This window comes from Alosa alosa, chromosome 23, assembly GCF_017589495.1.
Source record: "Alosa alosa isolate M-15738 ecotype Scorff River chromosome 23, AALO_Geno_1.1, whole genome shotgun sequence".
Classification (NCBI taxonomy): Eukaryota; Metazoa; Chordata; class Actinopteri; order Clupeiformes; family Clupeidae; genus Alosa; species Alosa alosa.
Genome location: NC_063211.1, coordinates 7,613,810 through 7,629,153, shown reverse-complemented (window position 1 = coordinate 7,629,153; position 15,344 = coordinate 7,613,810). Strand labels below are relative to the sequence as shown.

The window sequence follows — 15,344 nt, the reverse complement described above, 5'->3', positions numbered from 1 at the left end:
CGGTCAAGAAAGTCGACCCTGAGAATGATCACACATGCATTTGACCTGGCCGTCAACAGCTGGTTGGAGTATAGGCTGGACTCAGAGAGGGCTGGCATCCTGACAAGAGACACCCTGGATCTCCTCCATTTCAAGATGAATGTGGCCCAGTGTCTCGTGAAAGTCAATCAATCAGTGGCAGCCAAACGTGGGAGACCCAGCATGTCTCCGGAGCCACAACGTGCCCCTCAAAAACACCAAATTCAAGATGTGAGGCCCCTACCTGAAATCCAGTTTGATATGGTGGATCATAACTATGACGACAAGAAAGAGGCCACAAGATGCAAAAGGCCATTCTGCACAGGAAAGACACATGTCTTTTGCGATAAATGCAATGTCCACCTGTGCTTTGTGCCTCACAGGAATTGTTTCAAGGCCGCTAAAAGTTATATGTTTATACTTATACTTATGTTTACCATTTCTGCTGTAAGTGCATGTTGTGTGTTATGTCTGTATGCTACTGAGACCCTTGAATTTCCCCTTGAGGATCAATAAAGTATTTATCTATCTATCTAGTTTCCACGTTGCGGACCCACGTCAAAACAAAACTATTTCCTGATTGGTTGAGAAATCCTATTTTCTGATTGACTGATAGGTTAGTAACTGAAGTGAATGAGCGCACAGACAGCAACGTTGTGTGACACGTTTGTAAAATATAGCCCTTAGAAATTTCTGTGCAGGCAAGTTAATAATTTCTCGGAGTGAGAAATGCCATGTGTGGCGTGTGAGCGTGTGAAGTCATTGAAATGCGTGTCTCACGCTCAATGCGTGAGACTTGAGAGGTCTGCGTGGGACATTTTAAGTGTCAAAAGTGTACCGTGGCACAAAAAAGGTTGAACAACACTGGCCTACAGGACTGAGTGGCGATCATATTCTGTACCGCTATGTGGTACATCTAGTTTAATTAACATCTGAGATCATGTCAAAATTCTTAAATGCAAGATTAGCCTACCTCATGACACTGCTCGAATTGGTCAATTGAGCCTGTAGTGGCCATCAGATGACGTTGACAGAAGTGGCCCCCAGCTCATTTGAGACAGAAGCATCACGTTCTTTCTTTCTCACTGCATTTTCTAGGCTACATTATTATGTCCACTGTTCTGTACATTGACATGCCTCTTGATAAATAAACAAAAACCTGATCGAATCAAATAATATACATTTTAGACTAGCCTAATCATGGCCTAAACGACTTCAGAGTCGAGAATGTAGTTCAGTCAGTCTATAACGCAATGTGGTTATGAAAAGTTAGGGAACAGACGGCACTAGGACCTTGAAACATTCTTACAGTGTTGTGTAAGGAAGTGTTGCCGATTCATGCCTCCATGCTTTGTGCCACTCAAGTAGGCTGTAGGCTACTCCTTCAAGGGCAGAGGAAGGATTTGGTAATGGACTCGAGATGACTACCAGCCAAGCATTTAAAATGCTTGTATGAAACAACTGCTCTGCTGGAAGGAACTTGTAGCAACGCCGTCCTTTAGCTAGTGTCTCTGGAAGGTGAGTGTGGTGTGGTGGTGGCGTAGCCTAATCTTAGCTCAGTAGCTAATATTACCATTTCGCCGGGGTGTGTTTAGGATTTTTAGAGTTTTCTCATTCGTTAGCCCCAAGAGTAAGTAAACAGTTCATGTGTTGTTACACACATAGCTAGCCTCAACAGTGCCAACATGTACTATGTGTAACGTCACATTACTGAAACATGACTAGTCTGTGACGATAACATGATACAATTCAGTTATCTCAATAGTTAGTTCACATAACTAACTTGCTAACAATCTAGCTAGTTTACTATCGTTTACTATGCGGTATCAACACTGGTTTTCATCTGCAATCAGTGTGAGAACCGTGGTCGGTGTCCTATTAATATCTTCTCAAATGTGGGTGCTCGTCCTTTCCCTTCATTTAGTTGTCTAGCTGTTAGAGATTCTACAGCAAATGTGCCAGCGTGACTAGACGAACTTTGGGTGAAGATAGTTGGATGGGTCCGTAACTCTGTTGAGATGATAAATAACAGGGTAACAGTTATAAAACGTTGCTACCTAAACGTGCAGCAGGTTTTGCTGACAACATACATAGTAGCCTACAGTACATAACCTGTCATACTGTATTGTTGTTGCGATAGTTCAACTATCATAGTTGACGAAGACCGTGCTTACTCTAGTTGTAGGGGAGTGACCTGATATATCTGTGAAAACTCACTTATCTTGACAACCGTTTATTTTAAATAGTATTATTCTGTTGATTTTCACAGTTAGCCTAACATATTTTACATTAAATAAGCAACACGTCATTCTAATTATACTCTACGTTCTGTCTTACAACAGGTTAAAGCCTCTTCTCTCTCCTTCACTTTGAGCCTTTATTCCCACCCACCATGGTGGTTATGAAGAGCTATTGCGGGGCAGAAGCCTCCATTGCACAGACATGGGTGGAGGGAGGCTTATCGCCTTGCTTCTACTTCACCTTGGTCCCTTCTGTGCTCCTCACACTCTCCTTTTTCTTTGGCACCTTCCACTGCGTCTGCTACCAGCGCTATGGTACAGACATGGAGCCCAAGTTCGTTCCCCGCTCACGCCTTTACGGGGCTCAGCTCTGGCTGTCAGTGCTACTGCTCCTCCAGGCTCTGGGGGGGATGGTGTACCAGGTGGCCCAGGGAGCGGAGGAGGTCCCTGGGTACGTGGTGCTGTACGGCTGCCTCTCGATACTGGGCTGGGCCTGGGCCATCGCCTTGCTGAGGCTGGAGAGAAGGAGGGTGCTGGTCAGAGACCGGACCAGAGGCCACAGCACGGTGCTGCTCATGTACTGGGCAGTGGCGTTCGCCTCGGAGAACCTTGCCTTCATATCCTGGGCCAGTCCCTACTGGTGGTGGGGGCTGGATGGAGAGAAACACCAGGTCAGTGATCAAGTGTGTGTGTGTGTGTGAGTGTGAGAGAGAGAGAGAGCGAGCCAAATCAAATGAAATAATTTACTGTCGTTGAGTTAGTTGGAGATAGTGAAAGCGAAAGTGAGGGTATTGTAGGTAGAGACCATAGTATTGAAGTTACCACTTAACAAAAAAAAGTGAAACAATTGTCGATTCGTTCTTCACCTTAATCACTTTAATGAGTTTGTGGGAGGATTGATGCATGCGCTGGGACAACTCAATGAAAAGTTTTCATGGTCTGGAATTAGTGTAAACATGGAAGTTATAAAGATATGAGGGATTGCCTGGTGCGCAGTGCTTTACTTTGTGATAGTAATTATGTTGTTGACACTCAAATATAGCTCTGTCACTGTTAATGAATAACCCAGACCAGCCCCAAGTTCCTTTCATATGAGTAATAGGCTAATTTCTGTTATTAGAACAAATAACTGTTTCTGTTAACTGCGTATGAGAGCTACCTCACCCTTTGGTGAAGCATAATTTGCTTTATCACTCATTATTCAGAATTTCATACGGGTGATAGTTTTCTCCTCTTTTTTTGCTTACTGTTCATGTTTTTAAAATGTTTGTTTACTCAGTTTATGGGAGAACAGTAAAACCGTAACCAGCAGAATAATTCTGACTCGTCATGTGAACTCAGCAGAAGCACGTTATTGCTTCTTTTTTTGCCGAGTCATTGTATGTTTGTCACTGTCCCAAGTGACATGACCACGAATCATGTCAGGCCTCAAAGGTCCAAGCCCCACCCCTTGCTACACTGTCATAGTGACGCAGCAAGGGACTCAGCACGGCCTCGAGAAAAAAACTGAAGTGTCATGAATTAAGACTGTGGGCATAAAAAGTTCTCGTGCATGAATTATGGCTATTGTGTGACATGTGGGAGTGTTGAGCTGACTCATCAATATTTGCACTTCAAGGCGTGCTCATATTGTTAAATTATCAAATTGTGCCTGGTAATTAACCTAACTTTTGTTAAACTTAGTACTTTGCACTTCGCTTATCATTCAAATTAGGGCCCTGTGAAGATGGGCAGTTTTATTTAAAATATCATATATCATACACATTTGGGTTGAATGTGTTTATCATGATGATGGCTTTGTTTTATGGTAAATTTGAACTTAAACTTGAACACTTGCAGTGGTTGCAAAATTCATTTGCCCTCCAACATGACATAATTTAATTCAGTAATATTTGCTCAGTACCCTGCTGCTGATATTGAGGATATGGTTCTCATTTGCAAACTGTGTGTAAGGATAATTGAAAAAAAAAATCAACTAAATAAATGAAAGAAATGCCAAATGGGTTTGTGTATTCAAGAAAAGTTACATATGAGTATCCGGCTGTGAAATAATATAAAAAAATACTGTGTGTGTGTGTGTGTGTGTGTGTGCGTGCGTGTGCAGGTGGAGTTTGCACTCTGGCTGATTCGCTATGCTGGATCTGGAGCTCTTTTTGTCTTGGGCCTCAAGGCTCCAGGATTGCCAAGGAGACCATATATGCTCCTCATCAATGAGGATGAGCGGGATGTTGAACATGGACAGGTATGGATGCCTGAACCCTGTGTGCGTGTGTGTGTGCGTGTGTGTGTCTGCGTGTATGTGTAAATACAAATCAGTATAAATGGCCTTCAACCTTTGCTGCGTAAGAAGTGTGGCATGCCAGAATAAATTTTAGCACTTGAGTTCCTTATTTTAGCACTTGAGTCTTTGGACTTCTTGGCATGAAGGGTCCCTCATCCAACCTGTCCTGTAGTATTCCGATATTTGGAGCAAGATTTATCAAGATGAAAACAACATGAAATGCATACAGAATGTGTATATGTCTGTATATATGTATATACAGAATGTGAATGTGCCGTGGCCTACTGGTTAGTGCTTCGGACTTATAACCGGAGGGTTGCCGGTTCGAACCCCGACCAGTAGGAAAGGCTGAAGTGTCCTTGAGCAAGGCACCTAAACCCTCACTGCTCCTCAAGCGCCGTTGTTGTTGCAGGCAGCTCACTGCGCCGCGATTAGTGTGTGCTTCACCTCACTGTGTGCGGAGTGCGTTTCACTAATTCACGGATTGGGATAAATGCAGAGACCAAATTTCCCTCACGGGATCAAAAGAGTATATATACTTATACTTATACAATGTGCTCCTTGAAGTGTTGCAGTAGAGTGTTCATTCCCCTTTCCTATCCTTCCCCCTCACCCCCTTACAGTCTCTGCTGGGCAACCAGGCGGAGAACCAGTCCACGTGGAGCGGCTTCAAGGAGAAGGTGCGCCTTCTGGTGCCCTACATGTGGCCGCGGGGCAGCATATTCCTGCAGCTGCTGGTGCTGCTCTGTCTGGGCCTGCTGGCCACCGAGCGCGTCATCAACGTCTTCGTGCCCATCTGCTACAAAAACATAGGTGAGAGCGAGTGGGGCATCTGACGGGTCAGTTGTCTGTGTTTATAAGGAACAACAATATTAGTGTGTTGGGGATGGGCAGGAGGTCATAAGTGGACGTAAACTTTGGGGGTTGTGCACTTCAGGGGTGTTTGTATTTGTGAGAGCGAGTGGTACATGGAACGGTCACTTGGAACAAGAATACAAGTGGGATGGTGGTCGCATAAATTAATGTAAACTTCAGGGGTGTTTGTGTCTATGGTTTTAACAGATGGTTTTAACAGACATGGTGCAGAGCAACTATCTAATGTAAATGCCTCTGAAGCAAATGTGCATAGGAATGCAGGAGGTTACGTATTGATGTGTTGGTGGTTATCTCTGTCACAAGAACCCACTTACCGGTATGTCTCAACAGTTTTATAGATACAGGTGGATGCTACACATTGGTGGTGGTTAGTGAGATTCCCCCTTCTCTGTAAAGTGTCTTGATAAAGCACGATATAAATGCAAACTAGTTTTTGTTGTGAGCACCATGTATCAATTGTCCTGGAGTCCGTTTCCCAAAAGCTGATAACTATGATGCATCTTCCGTGGTAGCGTCACTGGCAAATGTGAGTCGACCGTATTTGATTCACACGTAAACAACACAGAAATGCGGTGTTGATATTCGGTCGTATTTCGGTCACATTTTAGTAAGAGCTAGCAAAAAATGCTCCAAAATGAAAAATGTGATGTGTGACAACTTGAAGCTTAAGTGTTTTTGCATGCATAACTCAAATCTACGGATTCACATTTGGCAGTGACTCTACCAAGGTAGTTGCTATCATAGCAACTGTGCTTTTTTGGAAACGGACCCCTGATTGTAAATCAAGGTTAACAAGACTAGAAATGTAAACTTCCTAACTCTTGCTCTCTCCTTTTGTCTTTCTCTCTTGCAGTGAATGACTTGACCAGTCAGAGCAGTTGGAAGTCCCTAGCCACCACAGTCTGTGTGTATGTTTTCCTGAAGTTCTTGCAGGGTGGAGGAGCAGGTATACACACTGGTTATTTATTTCAATGCCATTTGATTTTATGCTAGAACTGCAATAGTATTTGATTTTATGATAGGACTGCAATAGTATTTGATTTTATAATAGGACTGCAATAGTATTTGATTTTATGATAGGACTGCAATAGTATTTGATTTTATAATAGGACTGCTCAATTATGCCAAAACTCATTGATTTTGGAAAGATCATCCATTTTCTAAACTTTTTAGGGGGGAAATTACTGTGTATTCACTATTCAATTTTAAATATAAATCAAATAAAAATACTTGCAAATGGAATGGAGCAAAATAAGTCATAATTGCTGATTAGTTGATTAATTTGATTAATGCTACATCCCTATTTTGTAATCTGTAGTTTGGTTGGTAAATGATTTCATTTGATTTGGCTGAGCTCTCACCACTCCTGTCATCTCTCTCTCTCTCTCTCTCTGTCTCTCTCTCTCTCTTTCTCTCTCTCTCTCTCTCTCTCTCTCTCTCTCTCTCTCTCTCTCTCTGTCAGGGGCGTCTGGCTTCGTGAGCAACATGCGCTCCTTCCTGTGGATTCGTGTGCAGCAGTACACCAACCGGCAGGTGCAGGTGCGTCTGTTCGGTCACCTGCACTCGCTCTCGCTGCGCTGGCACCTGGGCCGCCGCACCGGCGACGTGCTGCGCAGCATCGACCGTGGTACCTCCTCCATCAACAGCCTGCTCAGGTGCGCACAGCAAACACCCCACCCCCACCCCTCTCTCTTCATCCATTCTCATCTTCACACCAGGGGGAGATGTTATCAGATCAGCTATTTCTCAAAATCTGTTGGAATGGTTTGGCTACGTGCTCCTGATTACTGAGGAACTGCTACATCTGTTATTTGTATAACTCCTCTGCCTGCTCTTGATCTGAGTACATTTAATTATTTGATTTAGAAATGAGAGCTGGGAAATAAAGTCAAGCAACCTAAAGTCTAGGTGTATGGTGCTCCCATATAGCTACAGTGGGCAGTGCTTCGACTTGGCCAGCTTCACTCGCGGTCCGCGCGTGGGATCACGCGGTATCACGCGACTTTAATTTGTATTTTTCCAGTGAGACGCTGCAACAACCCAAACAACCGGTAGATGGCTCAAGTGAGCAGGGTGTCTCGTAAAAAGCTGGTGCCGATCATACCAATATCGCTGGATTTATTTTCATGGAGCCAACACCCTGCTAAAATATACCACTACCTACTTTGTGTTGTCACTGTTTTAATAAAGTGAGCGCTATATCTTCCTTTAACTTCATAAATTGATGGTAGATGTAATTGTTCTAACACCTGGTGAATTTGGTGGAATATTTTTCTAATTTTTGTGATTACTATTTTATTTCTACATGGTCCAGTGCAATACTAATTTTTTTTTTTTTTATTTCTCCACATCAGCTACATAGTCTTCAGCATCTTTCCCACCATTGCTGACATTGTCATCGCCATCGTCTACTTCATCACCTACTTCAATGCTTGGTTCGGGCTCATCGTCTTCGTCTGTATGTTCCTCTACCTCAGTAAGTAATCATATCAAGTAGAATTTGGGGTAAAGTGCTGATATCAGGGCATTTTCCTGTGGTGGAACTTGAAATTTGCCATGGTCTGAATCATACAATGACAGCAGTGTATTTGTATGAATTACTAAATCTGCTACACCCCCCCCCCATCCTACAAACACACACACACACACACACACACACCTACCTCCCCATAGCTCTCACCATCATCATCACAGAGTGGAGGACCAAGTATCGGCGAGACATGAACATCCAGGACAACAATGCCAAGTCAAAAGCAGTGGATTCGCTGCTTAACTTTGAGACGGTACAGACAGCTTTCTAAGCCTCTGCTTCATTCAAATTGTCTCCGGCATTACTAGTATTACCAGTTCTGTCATTCGTTAAGAATCTGAAAGTTCTGAGCATGACATTTTCACAAGTAGTTGAAGTGATGATGGTAGTTGGATGGATGCATTTTATTTTGCCTTTGCTTGTCATGTACAGGTGAAATACTACAATGCAGAGAGTTATGAGGTGAATCGATTTGAGGATGCAATACTTAAGTATCAGGTAATCAACAGCATGCATATATTCTGTTTTTGATATATACAGTATGAGGGCAAAAATATTCAAGACAACTGCTGTATTGAATCACATTGTACAAATAAATATAATACAGAAATTCATCTGATTTACACTGAGGAATGTAAATCTAGCAACTCGGGCCAGGCTTGTTATCAGTCTCTTATCTAAAAGTTATGGCTGATTCAAAGTCCCAGCTTCATGATATGTTTGTTGTCCTTGAACAATGGCTTTTTCTTGCTGCTGAAGAAGGGTGGATTGGCGCACTTCCATCTCCTGATTCCTGTACTGTTCCCTCAGGTGTCTGAATGGAAGACCCAGGCCTCGCTGGCGTTCCTGAACCAGACCCAGAACCTTATAATTGGCTCCGGACTGCTGGCAGGGTCTCTCCTCTGCGCATACTTTGTCACCGAGGGCAAGTTTCAGGTGCGGGTGTGGGAGAGGGGTTTGGGGTGTCGCAACCATCAGACCTGAGTGAATAGCAACAAAGAGATTTTATGAAAATGTGTAGTCTATTAAACCACAATGACCAAGAGTGTTTTGTATGTTCACCTAAGGTGTGTGTGTGTGTTAATCTCTGTTTATCTGTAGCATTATTTTTCTTTCCACAGGTTGGAGATTACGTTCTCTTCGGCACTTACATCGTCCAGCTCTACACACCCCTCAACTGGTTTGGAACCTACTATAGGTGAGCCGCGTTTCCTATGAACAACACTCCAAATGTGTTTTGGTTCTGACATTCCAAAGTAAGCATCATTTTTAATTTCTTCTAGAATGATCCAGAACTCCTTCATTGACATGGAGAGCATGTTCAAACTTTTCACCGAGGAGCAGGAGGTACGTCAAGTAGAATTGCTGGTGACCTTCATAAAATGTCAACTCTCTTTGTTCTTGAACGGTTTCATTTGTGAAGATGTTTGATCTGTCGTTCCAACTTTGTAGGTGGTGGATGATGTAAACGCAGGAAATCTCTTGTTCAAGCTGGGGAAAGTGGAGTTTGAGAATGTGCACTTCAGCTACGTGGATGGGTGAGTTCACGGTGTAGGCCCACTGAATTGACTAGTTGCACGAAAGGCTCTCGGTGGCTCGTTTGTTTCCTGTGGAGCCAGGTGTTTCATTCAAAATAGCCGCAGGTTCAAACAACAGCGAACAAGCTCACCAAGAGAGCGTTTCGTGCAACTAGTCAACAGGCAGACAATGGTGTGGTTTGTCCACTGGGTGTCACTGTTTCATCACTCATCTTGTTCATCCCATTCTCTCCTCAACAGAAAGGAGATCCTGAAGGACGTCTCCTTCACTGTGCTGCCAGGCCAGACAGTTGCTCTGGTGAGTCTGACGGAAAGAACAGATAGAAAACGGCATCTGACAGGCACTGCCAATTGACAGTTACACAAACTGTACAATTAGCAGTTTGTTCTGTCAATTGGCATCTACTGCTTATTAAGTGTTATTAATCTTACTAGTGCAATGGCCGTAGGAAGTATGTAAACGTTTTGTTTTTACTGTTTTCAATGCATGAAACGGATGCGGAAGAAAGGGCTTAAATCTTGGCTTACCATGCTAATTGTGAGAATGTGCAGTATGCTGCACCAAAACTACATTAACATGAACCCAATTGATGATATACTATATAGCATGTAAGTATCTCATATCAAATGAGTATGGGCATTATGCCAAGCAATATTGCATGTAAGTATCTCATATCAAATGAATACGGGCATTACGCTAAGCAACCTGAAAGACATCCCTGAATTACATAGTAATGCAACATGTGAATAAGCTAAGTCTCCTAGCATGCTAAATCTCCGTTTACCATGCTAATGCAGTCCACTACACTTCTGCTACTCCATAAAACACTTACAGGTGCGCACACCATCCAGCACATATACACATTGAACATTGATCAATGAAAACTATTTGAATATTATTCAAAAATTGAATAGACTTACCGATGAGATGAGTTTAGCAGCTACTCAGGGTGGAAATACTGCTATGTGTTCTTCTCGAGAGTCCAGTCTGACAAACGGTCAGCGAGATATGCGTGCCACAGACATTAGGACACACAGACGCTTCTTGCTTTATAGATAGATTTATAGATTAAGATCAAAACTCTGGCATTGTTTTTAATATAAAGAGACATACCTAGTGCTTTCTCATAAGATCATTTTGACTTCATTTAATAAGAGTTTGAAAGCGCCAGGTAAGTCTCTATATACAAAAAACAATACCAACTAGAGTTTTGATTTGATCTAGATTTGTTATCTCAGTACTGTATATAAGATTGATAACACTTGGTAAGATTAGCAGTTTTTTCAGTGTACCTCTCCCTTGCTCACTTTATGGATGTACCAATGCATACTTTGACCTCTGTAACCCTCTGTCTGATTTGACAACAGGTTGGTCAGTCTGGCTCTGGAAAGAGCACCATCATTCGCCTGCTCTTCCGGTTCTATGATGTCCATGGGGGTTGCATCCGGATCGACGGCCAGGATATCTGCAAGGTGGGAAGGACTGGAGATGAACATGTTGTTTTTATTTTTTGGATCGGGACCTATTTATTTTTCTAATTGTGTGTGTGTTTTGTCACGGTGCAGGTGAAACAGACTTCGTTGCGTGCCCATATTGGAGTGGTGCCACAGGACACCGTCTTGTTCAACGACAACATCCGAGACAACATCCGCTACGGACGCATTTCTGCCAGTGACCAGGAAGTGGAGGAGGCAGCCATGGCTGCAGACATTCATGACAAAATCCTGGCCTTCCCGGAAGGTGAGAAATCACTTTTTTTGCGGGGACGTCTTAAATTTGTTCTGTCATTTTCCAATTTAGATTTAGCATTAAGGTGCTAAGAAGTAGCAAAGACACTTTCTTTGCCATGTAAGAACTATGGGAATTATCTGTTCATTTGTGAAGTTGTAGTATGTTCTTATTGCTATCTACCATTTTCATATTTACCACAGAAGCAGCCTGACTTCCATGTAGTGTTCTGTGTAGTGTTGTTGATTATTTTGTGTGATCTATTTTTCTCTCAACAGGATATGAGACGCCAGTGGGAGAGAGGGGACTGAAGCTCAGTGGTGGGGAGAAGCAGAGAGTGGCCATTGCCCGAACCATCCTCAAAGCCCCCCAGATCATTCTTCTGGATGAGGTAACTGGCGTCCTGCTTGGGGCACCACGTCTACGTCTATCATGGAAAATGTCATTTCATTTTGTAATGTGTAATCTACGGTGGCCTGGAAGGGCAAAAAAATAACAATGGTAAATGAATTATTTACAAGATTAAAAACAAATTTACAAGTTTTTAACAAATGTACAATGTTTTAAGCAAATTTACATTTTTTTAAACAAATGTACAAGTTTTAAACAAATTTACAATGAGTGAACACATTTACAAGTTTTTAAACAAATTGACAATGAGTGAACAAATTTACAAGTTTTTAAACAAATGTACGTTTTTTACGGAAAGGGTAGGTACAATAGACGGAAATGTGGTCTATCAAACACTTCACACTTCCTAGCCTTCTTGTTAGCTAAAATGTATTGCGAATCCGCTATTCGTCAGATAATTTATTACTTTAATCTCATCTGTCCGTGTGTAGAAAATTGACTCCTATTCTGTGTGCTTAGGCCACGTCTGCTCTGGATACGCAAACAGAGCGTAACATTCAGGCCTCGCTGGCCAAAGTGTGCGCAAACCGGACCACCATTGTGGTGGCACACAGGTAAGCCATTATTTCTGTGTTGTGAAACAGAAGACACTCTACTTGAAGGTACAGTATCTCCATAAGATTGACATGACACTGTCATGAACGTGTCATAAACATTATAAACAAGTCATAAACATTTGACATAACGTTTCTGTCATTAAGTGTCATTTGGTTTTTGTCATGACAAGTTAGGGTTAGGGTTAGAGGGTTGGGTTGGGTTGGGGTCAGGGTTCAGGTGTCATGACAGTGTAATGTCACTCTTATGTAGATACTTTCAAGTAAAGTGTTACCGAAGATGCTACATGACATCAGCTGTCGATTTCAGAATAAAAATAATGAAGTACTGTACTTATCTCTGAGGGTAATTTGCATCTAATGTCGTGTGTTGTAGATTGTCCACCATCATTGGAGCTGACCAGATTTTGGTTTTGAGTGAAGGACAAATCGCTGAGCGAGGAAGGTAAATAGACTTCTCATATGCAAATCATCGCATTCTGTTTTTATTGACATTTCACACAGCCTACAAGTTTTTTTCGAATTGGGGCATAAATTGTGAGCCCTAATTTAAAAGGCGGGAACAGTGTCTCAAACAAGTCTCTCAACAAGCAAAGTTCTAATGCATGAACTATACCTATATCGTTTTGCATGTGGGAGCATTGAATTAACTCATCAATATTTGAGTTCTTACCCATGATTTCAGTTTGCTCTTAAGTTCTTACTCATGGAATTAAATAAGCAAACTGATTTTGCCTGGAAATGGCTTTAGTTAGACTTTAGACTTTGCCCATCAAATAGGGCTCATTGTGTCAGTGATTGATGTGTGGAGTCCAACCGCCAACCCTGTGTGTGTGTGTGTGTCTTATGCCCTTTTGCTTGGCAGGCATGAGGAGCTGTTGGCGAAGGGTGGTCTATATTCTGACATGTGGATGAAGCAGCAGCAGGCACATGACTTGGACTCTGCTTCTGACTCAGAGGCCAAGGACAGGGCATCAGAAAAACTACAGCCCCCATCAGCCACTGGGGGCCATCACCATGGCCACTAAGCACAGTGCTGCTTGCCAAGGCATTTGGTTTGGCTACAGAGAAACTGTACATGGGGCACAGGCAGAAACTGAATCTGTACAGTTGCAAATCAGTGACAGGGTTTTGACTTTATTCAACTTATTTAAAGGCCGTTTGGGGCACAAAAACATGAAGGCACTGAACACATTTTTACTATGAGTTTCATTTTTGAACATCAGCTAATTGAGATTTGTAAGGTGTAGCATTACTATATATATAATATTGCACCTTTTTATTTTTTGGTCTCATACACAACCATATGTATGTTCTGCTTTTAGGTTACCTGTAGGCTCAGTGCCCCCTGTCATTGTAGTGATTACATTGAAATGTATTGACCGTAAGTAAGTGTTGAAAAGTTATGCTGACACACGCACCTTTTCATCTAATTTACACCGTTATAAACAGCGACACACTCTTATTTATGTAAGCAATAGAACTTGTTGAGCCTACGAGGTCAGTTAGACATACTGAATGTATATATTTTAATATCCTTTTGTCATTTTATTCTACAAAGATCTTTTAAGAAAAACTCCAAACCTGATAAACCACGATGGTTGTGTTTGTGAGAAATATGAAAGTATTGCTTTTTATTAGTTAAGTTTGGGAAGTTTTTTGTCCATATTGACTGTCCTTTCAAAAAATACAGACACTGACATAAAGCACTATCAATAGCCAAGTATCAGAAACATGTGAGCTTGAGGATTGGGGCTTAACACTACAAGTAACAAAGGGTAGTTTGTTGATCATATGGACAAACCAGCAGGGTTGTCATGGACACATGGCCAGTGCATTGATAATTTGAGACAAGCCAGACATCTCACTGAGAAATGAAAATTTGGATTGACACTTAAACCTTCCGTAACATCTTAGAAAGCATTCATTTTGCTAGTTTATATATCAGTGTCAACATGTTGAGACTTAAACAATATTACTGATACAAATTACATTGGTGATCTGTTCTTATCTAGGCGCCTGTCTGGCTTTACATGGTCAGGTTATAAGGTGGTGTGTAATTTGTAAATGACTGACATCAAAGAAAATCTATGTCCTTTTGCTGTCATAGCCTTACAAGGGATAGTATGTGTTATTCTGTTTTAAAGTTCTCTAGAAATGTTCATATTTCTATTTATTTATTTATTTATATATATATATATATATATAAAAAAAATCAGGTCTGTTGGGGAAACTTGAGGAATTGAGAACCTCTGTGCATGTGAGGCACTTTTGGGTTCTGATGGACAGTGCATCAGGCTTGCTACTGTAATAATGAGTGATCTGCTCCTGTTCCAGTTTCAAACTCCTATCACCAAAAGTGACAAGAGTGGAAAAAATGCCAAAGATCATAAGACTCACTGGATTTGTAACTGAGCACGAGTATGCTGAATTGTGCTGTTTTTTGGAGAGCCAATGGGTTTGTCAGTTAGCAAGTTGGTTATGATTGAGAGTTGTCAATATGAGCAGGTTAGTGCCTCAAGAGTACACAAAAATACTTAACCAATCAGAGTCTCAAGTGAAAAAGGTAGCCTGCTCAGACCCTTTTGCACTCACTTTATTTCATATGGAGCAGATTCCTGTATTCAACTCTAGGCGTTGTTTACCAATTGTACCTTTTTGATTGATCTGTCTGAAGAAAATGCCCATTGAATGATTCTATGGTCGAGGCATCACAAACTTTGGTGATGAACTCCTGTTTGTTAAGATGAAAAGGGTATTGGGTAGTCTTGGTATGAGCCTGTGCCTCCTATGTTTTGGTTTCATTAATGACATTGCTGCTAGCAGGATATTGATGAGTGATTTGTTGTTGCCTGAGTTTGTCTATGTTTTTATTTGTAAGCTAAAAGTAAAACATTTATAAGAAGTTGCATCTTGTGCTTTTTCTCTTCAAGGAAAAGATGTCATTGGCAGGCCTTTATACATTTCCCCTCAAATCATAATAGCCCATTACAGTAAGTTGTTTTTAGCAGCAAACTTTGAAGGACTGAATTAAGAAATGGGTTATTTTGTAGTAGGCTTGCAATCAACATTCCTCTGCAACTAGTACAGCTCATAAAAGAAGCAGCAGCAGCTACCGCTTTAGCAGTGGTGAGGCCTTTGGGGCCTTGAGGAGCTAATAACCATCT

The 15,344-nt window shown here is 41.8% G+C and overlaps 1 protein-coding gene across 1 annotated transcript; it reads left to right on the top strand.

Annotated features, from left to right (window-relative positions):
• Positions 1 to 1,330: 1,330 nt before the first annotated feature.
• abcb6a (ATP-binding cassette, sub-family B (MDR/TAP), member 6a) lies at positions 1,331 to 15,086 on the top strand. Its single transcript, XM_048235228.1, has 20 exons — positions 1,331 to 1,536; positions 2,361 to 2,929; positions 4,363 to 4,500; positions 5,163 to 5,352; positions 6,269 to 6,361; positions 6,878 to 7,070; positions 7,770 to 7,891; positions 8,089 to 8,198; positions 8,378 to 8,443; positions 8,756 to 8,881; positions 9,067 to 9,143; positions 9,229 to 9,292; positions 9,398 to 9,483; positions 9,724 to 9,781; positions 10,852 to 10,956; positions 11,050 to 11,224; positions 11,491 to 11,603; positions 12,083 to 12,177; positions 12,554 to 12,622; positions 13,043 to 15,086. The coding sequence occupies exons 2-20, from the start codon at positions 2,411 to 2,413 to the stop codon at positions 13,203 to 13,205; spliced, it is 2,562 nt and encodes an 853-aa protein (XP_048091185.1). The 5' UTR covers positions 1,331 to 1,536; positions 2,361 to 2,410; the 3' UTR covers positions 13,206 to 15,086.
• The last annotated feature ends 258 nt before the right edge of the window (positions 15,087 to 15,344 follow it).